Raw genomic sequence first — 14,287 nt, forward strand, 5'->3', positions numbered from 1 at the left:
TTCTGTATCCCCACTACAATGCTCAAGTTCAGGCTTCATTGCCTCTAACTTAGATTACTATAAAAGCCCTCTAATCAGCTTCTCTATCTCTAAGTCAGTGTTTCTCAAAGTGTAGTACCCAGATTAGCAGCATCAATATTGCCTGAGAACTGTTAGAAATGCAAATTCTCAGGTCCTACTCCAGACCTACTGAATCAGAATCTGGTGATGGGGCCTCTGGTGACAGGGCCCAACCAGCCATCTGCATTTTAATAAGCCCTCCAGGTAATTAGGTTCCATGTTAATGTCTTAAGAACCACTGCTCCAGGCTTATCCCCTTAAATTAATGACTTTCAACCTTAGGTGAACATTGCAATCACCTGAGAAGTTTTAAAAATACTTTCAACCTGGGTCCTACCCCCAGAAGTTCTGAGTTCACTGGTGTAAAAGGTAGACACAGGAGCTGTGAAAGTTCCCCAGGTGATTCCAATCGTGCATCAAAGACTGAGAACCACTATCTCAGATCCAGGCTCTACAAAGCCAAAGTGACCTAAAATACAAATCTGACTTGATTAAAATCTTTCAACAGCTCCTCATCAAGTAAAAAGAAAAAAGCCCAAGCACCTCAGCATGGCATTCAATATCCTTTATAACTTAATTAACCCTTAGCCATCAACATGAGAAAAGCACTATAGTATAGAGCTTGAAAATGTTGGTTTGAAGCCAAATGGTCTGAGCTGAAATCCCACTAGCTGTGAAACTTTGGTCAGGTTAGTGCTTCAGGATCTACCTCATGGGATAATGACGAGGATTAAGTGAATGAATATATGTAAGTCTCATTAGGACAGTTTCTGATACACAGTAAAGCATTCAATGGACGTGAGTTACTATTATTCAAGATGCCTATCCTAAACTTCCAAATTAGACTAAAATTCCCTCCCATAGGTCCCTGAGTTTATCACTTACCAAGCTGTGTTAGTTGTTTGCACACCTGCAGTATACTCTAATTTCTCTGTATCTACAAAATGGTGCCTCGTAGATAATAAATGGTTGTTAAACTAAACTGATAGCAGCAGAGAAACCACATGGAAATGTCATATTTTAGCCACAAATTTGCTTTTTGTAAAAGGATGATCACTAGTGATTACATCATACATTTATGATATTCAGCTTCCTACAAATATAAGAGCAGAAACTTCAAAGGCAAAGTCTGAACAACAGCACAATACTAAACTGAAATTGAGTACTGGATTTTCTACTACAGGGTCTCCGTCTTGTCTGAAGCAGGCAAATGTGGGATATGTTAAGTCCCTTCTATCAATAATTCTACATGGTACTATCAATAAAAGTATCCTGCAGTCTCAAGCATTCAAAATGGAATAATAATATTAAGGACCAATGTGTATCAGCAGATTGCCAAAGAGACAGCTTTTCTACCTGGGAATTACTCTGAGAGGCTATTAAATATATACATCATGATTCTTCCATCTTCAAAATGATACATAGCAACTAAAAATAAGGACTGAATGTCTGAGATATCAAAGAAAATTAAAAATGTAAAACAAGTCTACAGTGTGTATACCTTTAAAATACCATCCAAAGTACCCTTGTAGAGGTCCACATGTCCCACGATTGCCCTCTGGTTCATCATGCGAGTTCGAACCACATCAACTGGATTGGAAGCCAGAGCCCCAGCCAAGCCACATGTAAAGCTGGAACTAAAGGTGAAAACTTTTAGACTGCCTCACTTCCAACCGTGACTAAACAGAAATTAAGCCAAACATAAATGCATAAATGTACAGTGAGTCAGACTCATCAGATAAAATCTGGCTCTTGCCCTTTCATTACAATCTAAAGAGAAATATTTTCTAAAGAAACATCACTCAAAAGTTATCTCCATGGGATGTCTGGCTGGCTCAGTCAGTAAAGTATGCAACTCTTGATCTCTGGGTAGTAAGTTTGAGCCCCATATTTACTTGAAAAGAAAATCTTAAAAAAAGTTAGGGGCCCCTGGGTGGCTCAATTGGTTGAGCTTCTGACTCTTGGTTTCAGCTCAGGTCATGACCTCATGGGTTGTGGAATCGAGCCCCTTGGGCTCCGTGCACAGCAGGGAGTCTGCTTGGTGATTCTCTCTCTGCCCTCCCCCCAACTCACTCATTTTCTCTCTCTAGAATGAATAGATAAATCTTTTTTAAAAAATTTATCCCCTTCACTTTTTAATCCAAAACTCAGCCTTTTTTTGGGGGGGGGGGAGCAATTTTTAAGTCTAGCAAGATCCCTAAGCAGAAAGTATCACAAGTCATCTATTAGTTATATAAAGTTTTCATACCACAGCATCATATACCAAATGCATTTGAGCAGTAAAGTGTCATAAAAGTTGTAAGATGAAGAGAATGTAAATTGAGATTAGCAACAGTTTTCAGCACAAAACTGTGGTTTTGTTTCACAGGCCCTATAAATTTTCACTTTTTTCTCATTCTCATTGAGAAAAGTTTGCTTTCTGATCCAAAATTAACCAGAGCAAATAACAGGTAAGTTTAGATACAGAGGCTGTGTATGAGCAAATTCAAATCCTACAGACATCTGATAGGCTATTGTAATAGACACTGCTACGAAGTACCAAAGTACCCATAGCATCTGGGATCTCTGTACAAGTACTGGAAGGCTCGAAGTTCTGGTGATAAGAAAGACAGGGGTATTTAGACCACCTGTACCATTATTGATTCTATATAAGGACTTCAGTGAAAGATGCTTTTTGTGCTCAAAATAATGGAAATACGAACAAGTACAACCTATCACACTTACACAAAGTGAGTTAAAATTGTGTCTCCCATCACCCCCGACAATATTAAGTGCTTCTTTGTAATATCATAGACCGGTAGCTCCACGCCCACAACAATGGCAGCCCGCTGAGCAGTTGGGACGACACCCTGCAAAACATAAGTGATATTACACACCAAAGAAATACACAAGTAGTAACATAAGTCTAAAAGTGAACAAAATAGGTTGGAAGTTACAAAGTGACATAAAAATCCAAGTCTGAAGTACAGAGGTCATCCTTTCAAATCAGTGGCTAATAGTGGAACACTTATAAATCCCAATTCACTTACTGTACTAAAAATAAAATCACTGGTATGACACCAAAAGCACAAGTGACAAAAGAAACAAAAATAAAACGGACTTCACCACAATTAAACATTTTTGTGATTCAAAGGGTATCACCAAGAAAGTGAAAAGACAGCCCACATAATGGGAGGAAATACTTGCAAATCATATATCTGATAAGGGGCTAGTAGCCAGAATGTATAAAGAACTCTTACAAAACAACAATAAAAAGACAAACCACCCAATTTAAAAATGGGCAAAATATCTGAATAAACATGTCCTCAAAGAAGATACACAAATGGACAATAAGCATTAAGAAAATATGTTCAACATCATCAGTCATTAGAAAAGACAAATCAAAATCACAGTGACATACTACTACACACCAGTAGGATGGCTATAATAATAATAATAAAAAGTATTGGTGATGTGGAAAAATTGAAACCCTTATACACTGCTGGTGGGAATGTAACATGGGGGGCAGCCACTGTGGAAAATACTTTGGGAATTCCTCAAGGAGTTAAATACAGAATTACTATATGACTTAGCAATTTCACACCAATTAATTATTATTCAGCTATAAAAAGAAGTACTGATAAATGCTAAAACACAGATGAAACTTGAAAACACTATGCTAAATGAAAGAAGCCAGTCACAAATGCCATATATTTTATGATTCCATTTATATGAAATGCCAGAATTGGCAAATCTAGAGAAACAGAAAGTAGATTAGTGGTTGTCTAGGGCTGGGAAGGTTGGAAGACATGGAAGTGATTGTTGATGGATAGGGGGTTTCTTTTAGTGGTGATGAAAATGTTCTAAACTTACACATTGGTGATGGTTACACAAGTCTGTAAATAAACTAAAAACCATTAAATTACACACTTCAAGGGGCACCTGGGTGGCTTAGTCAGTTGAGTGTCCAACTCTTGATTTCAGCTCAGGTCATGACCTCAGGGCCATGAAATCAAGCCCTGCGTCCGGCTCCCTGCTCAGCGGGGAGTCTGCTTAGGATTCTCTCTCCCTCGTCCTCTGCTCACGTGCCCACATGTACTCTGCTATCTCTCTTGCATGCACGCACACGCTCACTCTCCAAAATAAATAAATAAATCTTTTAAAATTACACACTTCAAGATGGTGATTTTTACGGTATGCAAATTATCTCAATAAAGATGTTATTAAAAAAAATAAAACCATGAAGCAAAAGTCAGTGGAGAGAGGAGAGCTTCCAAGTTTAATTTACAGAATTTTAGGATATGCAGAAAAGACACACCAGGATGACAGCAAAGGTATAATGCAGCCAGGGAGAAGGAAAGGCAAAGCGGTCCTCCTGTGGATGCTATCAGCATTTCACTCACTAGCAGAATACCCCTATCACAAATCATGTTACAACACAGGGCTGCTAGAACTTTAAAAGTCACATTTTTGAAGAATATTAATGACACAAGAAAATGCTGGTAACATTAAAGAAGGCAAGACATAGCATTATTCTAACTTTGGGGAAAAGGATATTATGCACAAACACCAAATTTTTATAAAGGATTAGAAGAAAATATACCAAAATATTTTTCTTTATCTGGAATTAGGGTAACATAAATTAATTTTTATTTTTATGCCTTTCTTATATTTTAAAAAATTCACAATGAATGTTTTACTTTTATAACTCTGTTTAAATGTTATTTAAAATTGAAAATACACCATGGGAACAACTGCTTTCTTGGATACCTGTTATATTAAAGTGCTCAATCATCTATAAATTGCCAAACTCAATTTATAAAATGGAAATGATATAGCTGTGCTATCACTAGGAGATGTCTGATTCTGCTGATCAGGCTGGCTGGCCCAACAGTGCCTTTCTCTCTGACCTTTCCACCTGCTCAACTGTGTTAGAAGATGATCTGCACAGAAGACAACCTTGCTGAATAGTAAGGCCCCAAACAGGAGCCCATGGGCTGAATTCAGGCCACAGAAATGTTGTGTGTGGCCTACACAGTATTTCTAGAAGGATGAATTACCTGTCAACATATAAAAAACAGGATACTTCACACAGGAATGAAGATCTCCAGCTTCTCTTGAAAGCCCAGAAAATTTGGCCACACTGGATTCCCATCATGCATGACAGCAATGAACAGGGCAGGTGATCTCCAGTTCACCAGAGTCCCCATCACTCTCGACAGTCTCTCCAACTCTGATATAAGTACCAGTTACACTTTGTTACTGCACTTGTGCTGTTATTTCTTACAATGGAGTTAGAAAATAAAATGTTTCCAGTACCCACCCATGTGAAAATCAAAGCAGAAAAATAAAACACTAACAAAGAAGACCATGTGTTTGAAGAAAAATGCAAACCTATTTCCTTGTTGAAATGAAAAAATATTCCTGTATTTTAACATGCAAATGATACATGTCTGTGTCAAAAGAACACATAACACAATGTACTTCACTTCTTTATCTTACATGCCTGGATGATGTGAGCAGCCTGGATCATAAAAGTAGCTATGCTCTGTTCCTCAAAATATTAAACACAGAATTACCAGATGATCCAGCAATCCCACTTCTGGGCATATACACAAAAGAACTGAAATCAGAGTCTTGAAGAGATACTTGCACACCCATATTCAGAGTAGCATAATTCACAAGAGCCAAGATACAGAAACAATCTACATGCCCATTAACAGATGAAGGGATAAATAAAATGTGGCATATACATACAATGGAAGATCATTCAGCCTTAAAAAAGGAAGGACATGTGACAACATGAATGAACCTGGAGGACATTATGCTAAGTAAAATAAACCAGTAACAAAAACACAAATACTGTATGATTCCACTTACATGAGGTACCCAGAAAAGCCAAATTCATAGAGACAGATAGGAGGATGGTCGCCAGGGGCTAGGGGCAGGGGGAAATGGGGAGGAGTTGTTTAATGGGTATGGAGTTCCAATTTTACAAGATGAAAAGAGTTCCAGAGACTGGCTGAACAACAACGTAAATGTACTTAACACTACTGAACTGTATACTTAAAAATGGTTAAGATGGTAAGTTTTATATGTATTTTACCACAATTAAAATTTTTAATTAAAAATAAAGTAGCTATGTTCCCCTGACAAAATCTCCCTGCTGTGTTTATTGCTCTTTGTCTTTCCCTTAGCATTAGTTTGTGAAAAATTTCTAGTTAGGCCCATTTTCTGGTTTTAAATTAATCAAGAAAGTGCACCCTGTTATCAAAAAGCAAACCTCACGGATCATTAATGGATGCTAAGACCATTAGGTGAAAGGTTATTAAATAACAGGATATATGCATATTGCTAGAATGTCATCCTACAGATTACTTGCTAATTACAAAGTGAGAAAACTTAAATCTTTTATGATGGTGAGATCTGGTGGACACTGTCTTACCAAGTAATCAAATTCAGCATCATTAATTGTGGGACAACCTAACATGTGCTTCATGCTGTGATGCAATATGAAATATACAGTGTCACCTATGAAGTTCTCACACCAAAATGTTTAACATGAATCTAATCAAGCCAACAGACCTAACTTCCAGTTTGCAGGAAATACAGGGGAAACATTCTGTAAGAAAATTGGCCTGGTCTCATCAATAAAGGAAATTTGAATATAAACTAGATGTTACGTATTAGGGACTTGTTAATTTTCTTAGGTGTGATAATGATATTGTTATTATGTATTACTATGTAGGAAAATGTCCTTATTCCTAGGAGATGCATAATGAACTATTTAGGAGAGTACCAGGATGTCTGCAACTTCCTTTCAAATAGTTTAACAAAAAAAGAAACACAAAAAACAAAGAATGTGTGTGTGTTTATCTGTGTATACACATACACACAGATAAAGCAAATATAGCCAGACTATAACAGTCATTTAATCTGGGTATGTTCTGTTCTTTTCAACGTTTCTGTATGTTTGAAAATTTTTATAGGAAGTTGGGGGAAAATATAAAGGAAGAAAAAAACAAAGCTCTCTTCTTTAAGAGCTTATTAATGGATTTCCCATTCTACTCTCTCTGCATATTCTACTAGTAGTCTTACTTAGTATTACAATATTAAGTGATTAAAATAAGATAAAAAGTTATAGGAACAACAATAAAAAAGGAGTATAGATAAAAAACTGGAAGATAATATGATAAAAAGTTAACAGTGATTATCTCTAGCTACTGAGACTACTGGGTTTTTTCTCTTCTATAGATCTCAAAATTTTATAGTACAATTTTTACTCTATAAGGTTAAAAAAGTTGTTTTAGGTAAACAGAGACTATCATAAACATATACTGCTGTGTTAGTACAAAACTAGCAAAAATATATATTGAAGAACTAAATTCACTGTCAATTTGAGCAAACCAAATGACTACCTCAAATAATATAATAACCTTCTCTCACACAACCCCCAAACATTAAGCAGAAATAAAGACAACTGGTAAGTTTTGGTCCTTTCATAGGTGATAAGAAGTTTCTTACCTTATCTTCTGGGTTACCAAGAATCTTAAACAGTGTAAGATGACAATTCATAATTATAGGGCTCTATACAAAAAGTATTCTTTGCAAAGTATAGGAAATGGGCATAAAATAATACAAGGAAAAGAGTACTCACCCTCCACAGACCCCTGGTACCTTCCTGTTGGTATATATCAATGAAGCTGCCGATCATGCTGCCCTGGAACAAACTCCCCTGGGCCTGCATTCGAATCTAAAATAAGAAGATTCTTACTCTCTGTTTTAACAGAGACCAAAATGAGATGTTTCACTTATTCAAAATAAAGAGAACCGTATTTAGGAATTATCAGAACTATTAGCCTGCTATGATGATGAAATTAATGACAAACTATATATTTTAAAAATGTAATTTGTGTCAAAGTATATTTTATAAAAATTATTTTCATGAGCCTCACATCCCTTATACTAAGTCCATCAATTCTGGAGTTGAAAGAAAATTTGCAGGAAAGAGAACAAGTACTCAATGAGGGTAGAAAATAATTCATTTAAAATGTGATCAGTTTAGTAAAAAACTAGAAACAATCTGCAGGTCTAAAAGCAAAAACAAAGGACTGGTTGCATAAATTATGATATGTCCATTTAATGGAATACTATGCAGCCATCAAATTTTGTTGTAGAGTATCTGTTCACATTGGAAAATGTCAACAATTAACTGCTACATCGAAAAAGCATGTTGCAGAGCAGTATGCATGGTATGTCATTTTTATTAAAAACATGTAAACTAATGGATGCCTAGCTGACTCAGTTGGTAGAGCATGAGACTTTTTTTATACATTTATTTTTTTAAGATTTATTTATTTGAGAGAGAGTGTGCCTATGTGCATGAGTGGGGGTAGGAGGAGAGGGAGAGAGAGCGAGAATTTCAAGCAGACTTCCTGTTGAGTGCAGAGCCTGATACGTACGGGGCTTCATCCCACCACCCTGAGATCACGACCTGAGCATATATCAAGAGTCGGATGCTTAACCGACTGAGCCACCCAGGCGCTCTGAGCATGCAACTCTTTATCTCAGGGTTGTGAGTTCAGCCCCAGGTTGGGTGTAGAGATTACTTAAAAATAAAATCTTTAGGGGCACCTGGGTGGCTCAGTCGGTTAAGCATCTGCCTTTGGCTCAGGTCATGATGCCAGGGTCCTGAGATCAAGCCCCACATCGGGCTCCCTGCTCAGGGAGCCTGCTTCTCCTTCTCCCTATGCTGTTCCCCCTGCTTGTGCTCTCTCTCTCAAATAAATAGATAAAATCTTTAAAAATAAATAAATAAAAAATAAAACCCTTAAAAAAAGATGTAAACTTAAAAATAACTACGCACAGCAAAGAGACTGGATGAACATATACACACCCAAATGTAGACAGTGGTTTAAGTCTGAATGATAAGACAAGGGAGGATTTTCCTCTTTTGTGTTTTTCTCCTGCCTTCTACTTTTTTCTACACTGAACATGCATTCTTTATGTAATTATTAAAAGCAAAAAAAGGTTTTAAAATATAATTTCATGCTTACAAGACCTTAAATAGAATTCTATTTGTAAAAAGCATGATACTGTATTCTGCAAAGTAGCCTTTGAGAAGTGCAAGAAAGTAGAGCTAACATTAAAAAGCCCTGTGAAAGATTTGGTACAATTTCCCACTGACTGCACACTTAGAATCATAGTAGTCAGTCACTAAATATTAGTCGCCCAGATGTGGCCTGATTTTCATGACGTGCAACTCTAGGTTTCAATAAATGTCTCTGGGATATCATGGAACAGCATGTTTTTTTTTTTTTTTAAAGATTTTATTTATTTATTCATGAGAGACAGAGAGAGAGAGAGAGGCAGAGGGAGAAGCAGGCTCCCAAGGAGCAGAGAGCCCGATGCGGGACCCGATCCCAGGACCCTGGGATCATGACCTGAGCCGTAGGCAGACGCTTAACCATCTGAGCCACCCAGGCGCCCGGAACAGCATGTTTTTATGTGGAAAGTCAATTGCTACTGAGAGTTTTGAAATAAAAACCTAAACTCAATTAAATTGGAATAGAAACTGTCACAAAGACAAATGGGAACTACAAATATCCTATTCTAAGTAGGAGATTTCTTGAAGGAGGGGATTCCTGAGCAGGGCTGGGACTATGGTGAGGTAAGTGTGGCACTTTCCTCTAGCACAAAATGTAGGAGGGGGACTCAAAAAACCGCAGTAATCTAGACAAATAATAATGCAATATTTCAAAACATGAAAATTTATGCACAAAACCCACAATGAACCAAATATCAAAACTGTAGTTAACTAAAGACAGGATCCAAAGGGGTGAGATTCGGGTGAGGTGAGATGAATTATACAAAATATTGGTATTTTATTCATCATGAGTATTTTGCATTTATTTTAGTTTTTGAAAAATATTGCATAAAAGTGTTATTTCTCTTGATTACTGAATTTTTGGTGTCCCCTTCCATTTTGCATCCAGGGAATACCTCACTTATCCTAGTCCTGTCCCTGTTCCTGAGCAGCCTTGAAGGATAAATTCAAGAAGAAAGGGGGAAAAGACATTACAGTCAGAAAGACAGCTACATATACAAAGGCAAGGAAGTAACACAAAAGAAATCAGAGAAAAAGTTGTCCAAGGATATGTGAAAGGAGTGAACAGCTCAACTGTGATTATAGATCCTATATTGGTACTGTCACGGTCTAAGTTTGTGATTTTCCCCATTCCCAGCACCCTCAGCCCTACCTAGGTATAAGAAAGGAAAAGGGAGATTATAGCATTGGTCCATGGTTGTAATCGTACCAGGCAGGTCAGAGGGACAGGAACTTGAAGCAAATCACTTAGGTGATTAAATCGAGGATCCAGATGGATAAGAAAGGAAGCTTTAGGGAGTTAAGTATTGTTGTTCTTGAAAAGGTCAAGTGTAATTATATTGCAAATGTTCTGGACTTTTAGGATACAATCAATTCTCCTCATAAATACTTGCTCTGTAAACCTAAGGTGATATAAAAATTCTGTAGCTACATTACTCTCAGTTTAACCCAGAAAGATAATGTCATATCTTTTCTCCATCAACCATCACTGGTTTCTTTCAGGTGGGCTGTGTTTCAAGTCACTGTCTCAGTTCTCAAAATTTTCTGAATTGCAATAGATCTCTCTTTCACTAACCTAGTCACCTGTGGTTTCGAATAAATAAAGCATATGTCCTCTTTTTTCTCACATTTCCCCTAAAATAAATGACAAAAACTTAGGGACCCTCTCACACATTATAATCATATATTTACTGCTTTTAATTAATCATAAGTTTAAATAAGTTATTAACTATGCAGAAAATGTGTACCACTTTATGAGATAAAATGAGTATTGATATTATTAAATGTTTCATCCTGTTTTGATAAAATCTGAAAGAAACCGAAATTTGTTTAATTATTTATTATTTATTTTTTTTTAAAAAATCAACACCACTGGGGCACCTGGGTGGCTCAGTCGTTAAGCATCTGCCTTCGGCTGTCATGATCCCAGGGTCCTGGGATCGAGCCCCGCACAGGGTTCCCTGCTCAGCAGGAAGCCTGCTTCTCCCTCTCCCACTCTCCCTGCTTGTGTTCCCTCTCGCTATGTCTCTGTCAAATAAATAAATAAAATCTTTAAAAAATCAACACCACTAATCTATGCCATTCTAGTTCTGAATTCAAAATATCCCAACACAGACCAAAATATACCATTTTAAAGCCAAATCTCACCCTTAATGGAAATATAGGTAAGACAAGAAAAGACAGATGCATTATAGACTAAGGTACCTCAATTAGCTATTAAAGGAGGCTTCTCCAAAAACTGTATTTTAATTTATCCCTTTGTCCGGTACCCCAGATTACACCACAGGTCAATATACCATACTAAGATCTGAAATGTGTGGGGAATATGCCTTTCTTTTGTAAAGTGGAGAAAGAACTTTTAAAAACACAAATTTGGGATGCCTGGGTGGCTCAGTTGGTTAAGCGTCTGCCTTCGGCTCAGGTCATGATACCAGCGTCCAGGGATCGAGTCCCACATTGGGCTATTTGCTCAGTGAGGAGCCTGTTTCTCCCTCTGCCTGCTGCTCCCCCTGCTTGTGCTCTCTCTCTCTCTGACAAATAAATAAATTAAAAAAAAAAAAACACATTCATTCTCAGATCAATTTTAGAAGAAAACAAATGGAAGTAAGGGATCTAGAAACTGATTCCCTTAAAATTGCATAGTCCTTGGAAAGAATTTTACAGGGGTTTGCCTACTCTAAGTTAAAGACCAATGGATTAATGCATATCATAATAAATTGACTACTATTTACTGAGCACCTACATCTACCAAGTATGATAGGCAGTTCACATATATTATCTCTAATCCTAAACAACCCTATGCAATAAGTACTGAATTATCTTCATTTTACAAATGAGGAAACCAAGGCTTAAAGCAGTTATTTGCCCAAGGTTTTATAGCTGGCAAGTGACAGAGTGGAGATCTAAACCCAAATCTGGGGGCGCCTGGGTGACTCAGTCGTTAAGCGTCTGCCTTCGGCTCAGGTCATGATCCCAGGGTCCTGGGATCGAGCCCCACATCGGGCTCCCTGCTCTGTGGGAAGTCTGCTTCTCCCTCTTCCACTCCCCCTGCTTGTGTTCCCTCTCTAGCTGTGTCTCTCTCTGCCAAATAAATAATAAAATCTTTAAAAAAAAAATAAACCCAAATCTGACTCAAAGTTCATGCTCTTTTCATAACACTTTGTATACATCCAATGCTACCAGACCTCTCTTACCTTTAGTACATCAGTGGGGTTGGCTATAGTGGAAGATATCACTCCTGACACTACCCCACAGATCATATTAATTAGAAGAGTTTCATCTGTAAAAAGGGGAAAAAAAGTCTGTATTAAGTACTAGTTTCAAAGAACAGAGTACTCATCTATCAGAGGAAAGGAACCCTGGGCAGAGAAATGACTGTAAGAAATGAACCACAGGGGCGCCTGGGTGGCTCAGTCGTTAAGCGTCTACCTTTGGCTCGGGTCATGATCCCCAGGGTTCTGGGTTCGAGCCCCACATCAGGCTCCCTGCTCCGCAGGAGGCCTGCTTCTCCCTCTCCCACTCCCCCTGCTGTGTTCCCTCTCTCACTGTGTCTCTCTCTGTCAAATAAATAAATAAAATCTTTTAAAAAAAAAAGAAATGAACCACAAAGCTTACGAAACTAAAGAAACTCAAATATTTCTAGATCCCAAATCAGTACTGAAACATAAATCATTATTTTTTTTAAAGTATTTCTAAAAGACACTGGAACGTGTCCTATTATTCTATATACAGCAACTGCCAGTAACCCACATAAATTCAGAATGTGGTATTTCTTCTTCAATCATTTCAAACACCTAAAGAAAATTCTTTTGTCCTTTTCTGGAGAATCATCAACCCTAGAAGACTTAGGAACCAAATGTTAAAAAATAAAAACTTATGTGTTAACAGAAAAGATTACCTAAATATTGATTTTGACTGGCCTTGATATCTACTAGCTTCTATTTATTTAAAGAAGATTCTGTAGACAAATATGAAAAACCAGTCATTTGAAACTAAATCTGCTCAGCAAAAGAGAAAAAAAGAAACCACAGAGCATAATGTTCCAAAATGAAAATACCATCTTCACCATGCCTCCTTACCATGAAGAGCCTACAAATAGAAACTAGGTAAACCCAAGTGAAGCATCTGTGAAAGGAAATTATTTTAGGAAGCAAACCCTTCCGAATCCTCAAAGAGGCTCCAGAAAAAGTCAACTTAGGACAATAAAGTAATTCAAAGACATTACTAATCAAAAGGCTCTCCAGCTATCCCCAACCATGCAAAAGCCCTAGGCCTGTGGTAAAATAACCATTAAGTACAGTATCAAGCTGGAAACACTGCAGCAGCACATTTAGAGACATACGATAATGCTGAATGTGGGTAAGGTGGCCACAGTATAACAGAATCTAGAACAGTCTAAAATTACTCCATCTAACAAAAGCTTATCAAAATTGGCAGCTAGAGAATTGCTTATAGCTGAAGTCCTTTTGTTGATGAGGACAGCATTAATTTTCTGGACAAACTTACTCATGTTCCCTCTGTGATGAGCAGAAACCTTTTTTTTTTTTCTTTGATAGGAAAAGGGACAAACTTAAAGAGCAGGTCCCTCTATCCCATATATCACCTCTGCAAGGATTAATCCCAAGTCAGTAGGACCTTGCTTTGTCCTTGCAATGACTGTCACCCACTCTCAGGCATCCCATGATGCATGCTTCTCAGTAAGCATGATTTCAATAATCCCTGAGTATTACCCTAAAAGAGAATGAGTGTATACTGACCTTCTAAACGTTCTACAAATAATCTCTTCAAGCTTTGGTAAATGCCAATTTTAATGGTGCCATATGATGCCTGTCTTAGTAAGGCAGGGGCAATTCTGCCAAAAAAGAAAGAAAAAGTCAATTACATTCAATGTGCACTTGTAGATTATACATATCTAGTTTACTCATTTCCATTATTCACCTCATTCCACCCAACTACATCAGAATATGTTTTTCAAGAACCCATGGAACATTCACAAAGAGAGCACATTTGGATCATAAAACAAACCTCAACAAATTTAAAAGAATTGAAGTCATATAGAGTATGTTCTCTGACCATAATGGAATTAAACTAGAAATCAATAAGGAAAATCCTCAAACACTTGGAAATTAAACAACACATTTC

The 14,287-nt window shown here is 37.3% G+C and overlaps 1 protein-coding gene across 3 annotated transcripts in view; it reads right to left on the reverse strand.

Moving 5' to 3' along the window:
- Positions 1-14,287, reverse strand: part of SLC25A14 (solute carrier family 25 member 14) — a 30,810-nt gene that overhangs the window by 6,454 nt on the left and 10,069 nt on the right. For all 3 annotated transcript variants that reach the window (XM_021685708.1, XM_044911683.1, XM_044911684.1), the window contains 5 exons: positions 13,903-13,997; positions 12,340-12,425; positions 7,697-7,792; positions 2,785-2,909; positions 1,562-1,697 (listed from right to left, as the gene is read on the reverse strand). In XM_021685708.1, coding sequence (XP_021541383.1) covers positions 1,562-1,697; positions 2,785-2,909; positions 7,697-7,792; positions 12,340-12,425; positions 13,903-13,997 — 538 coding nt within the window. The remainder of the gene's footprint in view (positions 1-1,561; positions 1,698-2,784; positions 2,910-7,696; positions 7,793-12,339; positions 12,426-13,902; positions 13,998-14,287) is intronic.

The sequence above is a fragment of the Neomonachus schauinslandi genome, chromosome X (genome assembly GCF_002201575.2).
Source record: "Neomonachus schauinslandi chromosome X, ASM220157v2, whole genome shotgun sequence".
Taxonomy (NCBI): Eukaryota; Metazoa; Chordata; class Mammalia; order Carnivora; family Phocidae; genus Neomonachus; species Neomonachus schauinslandi.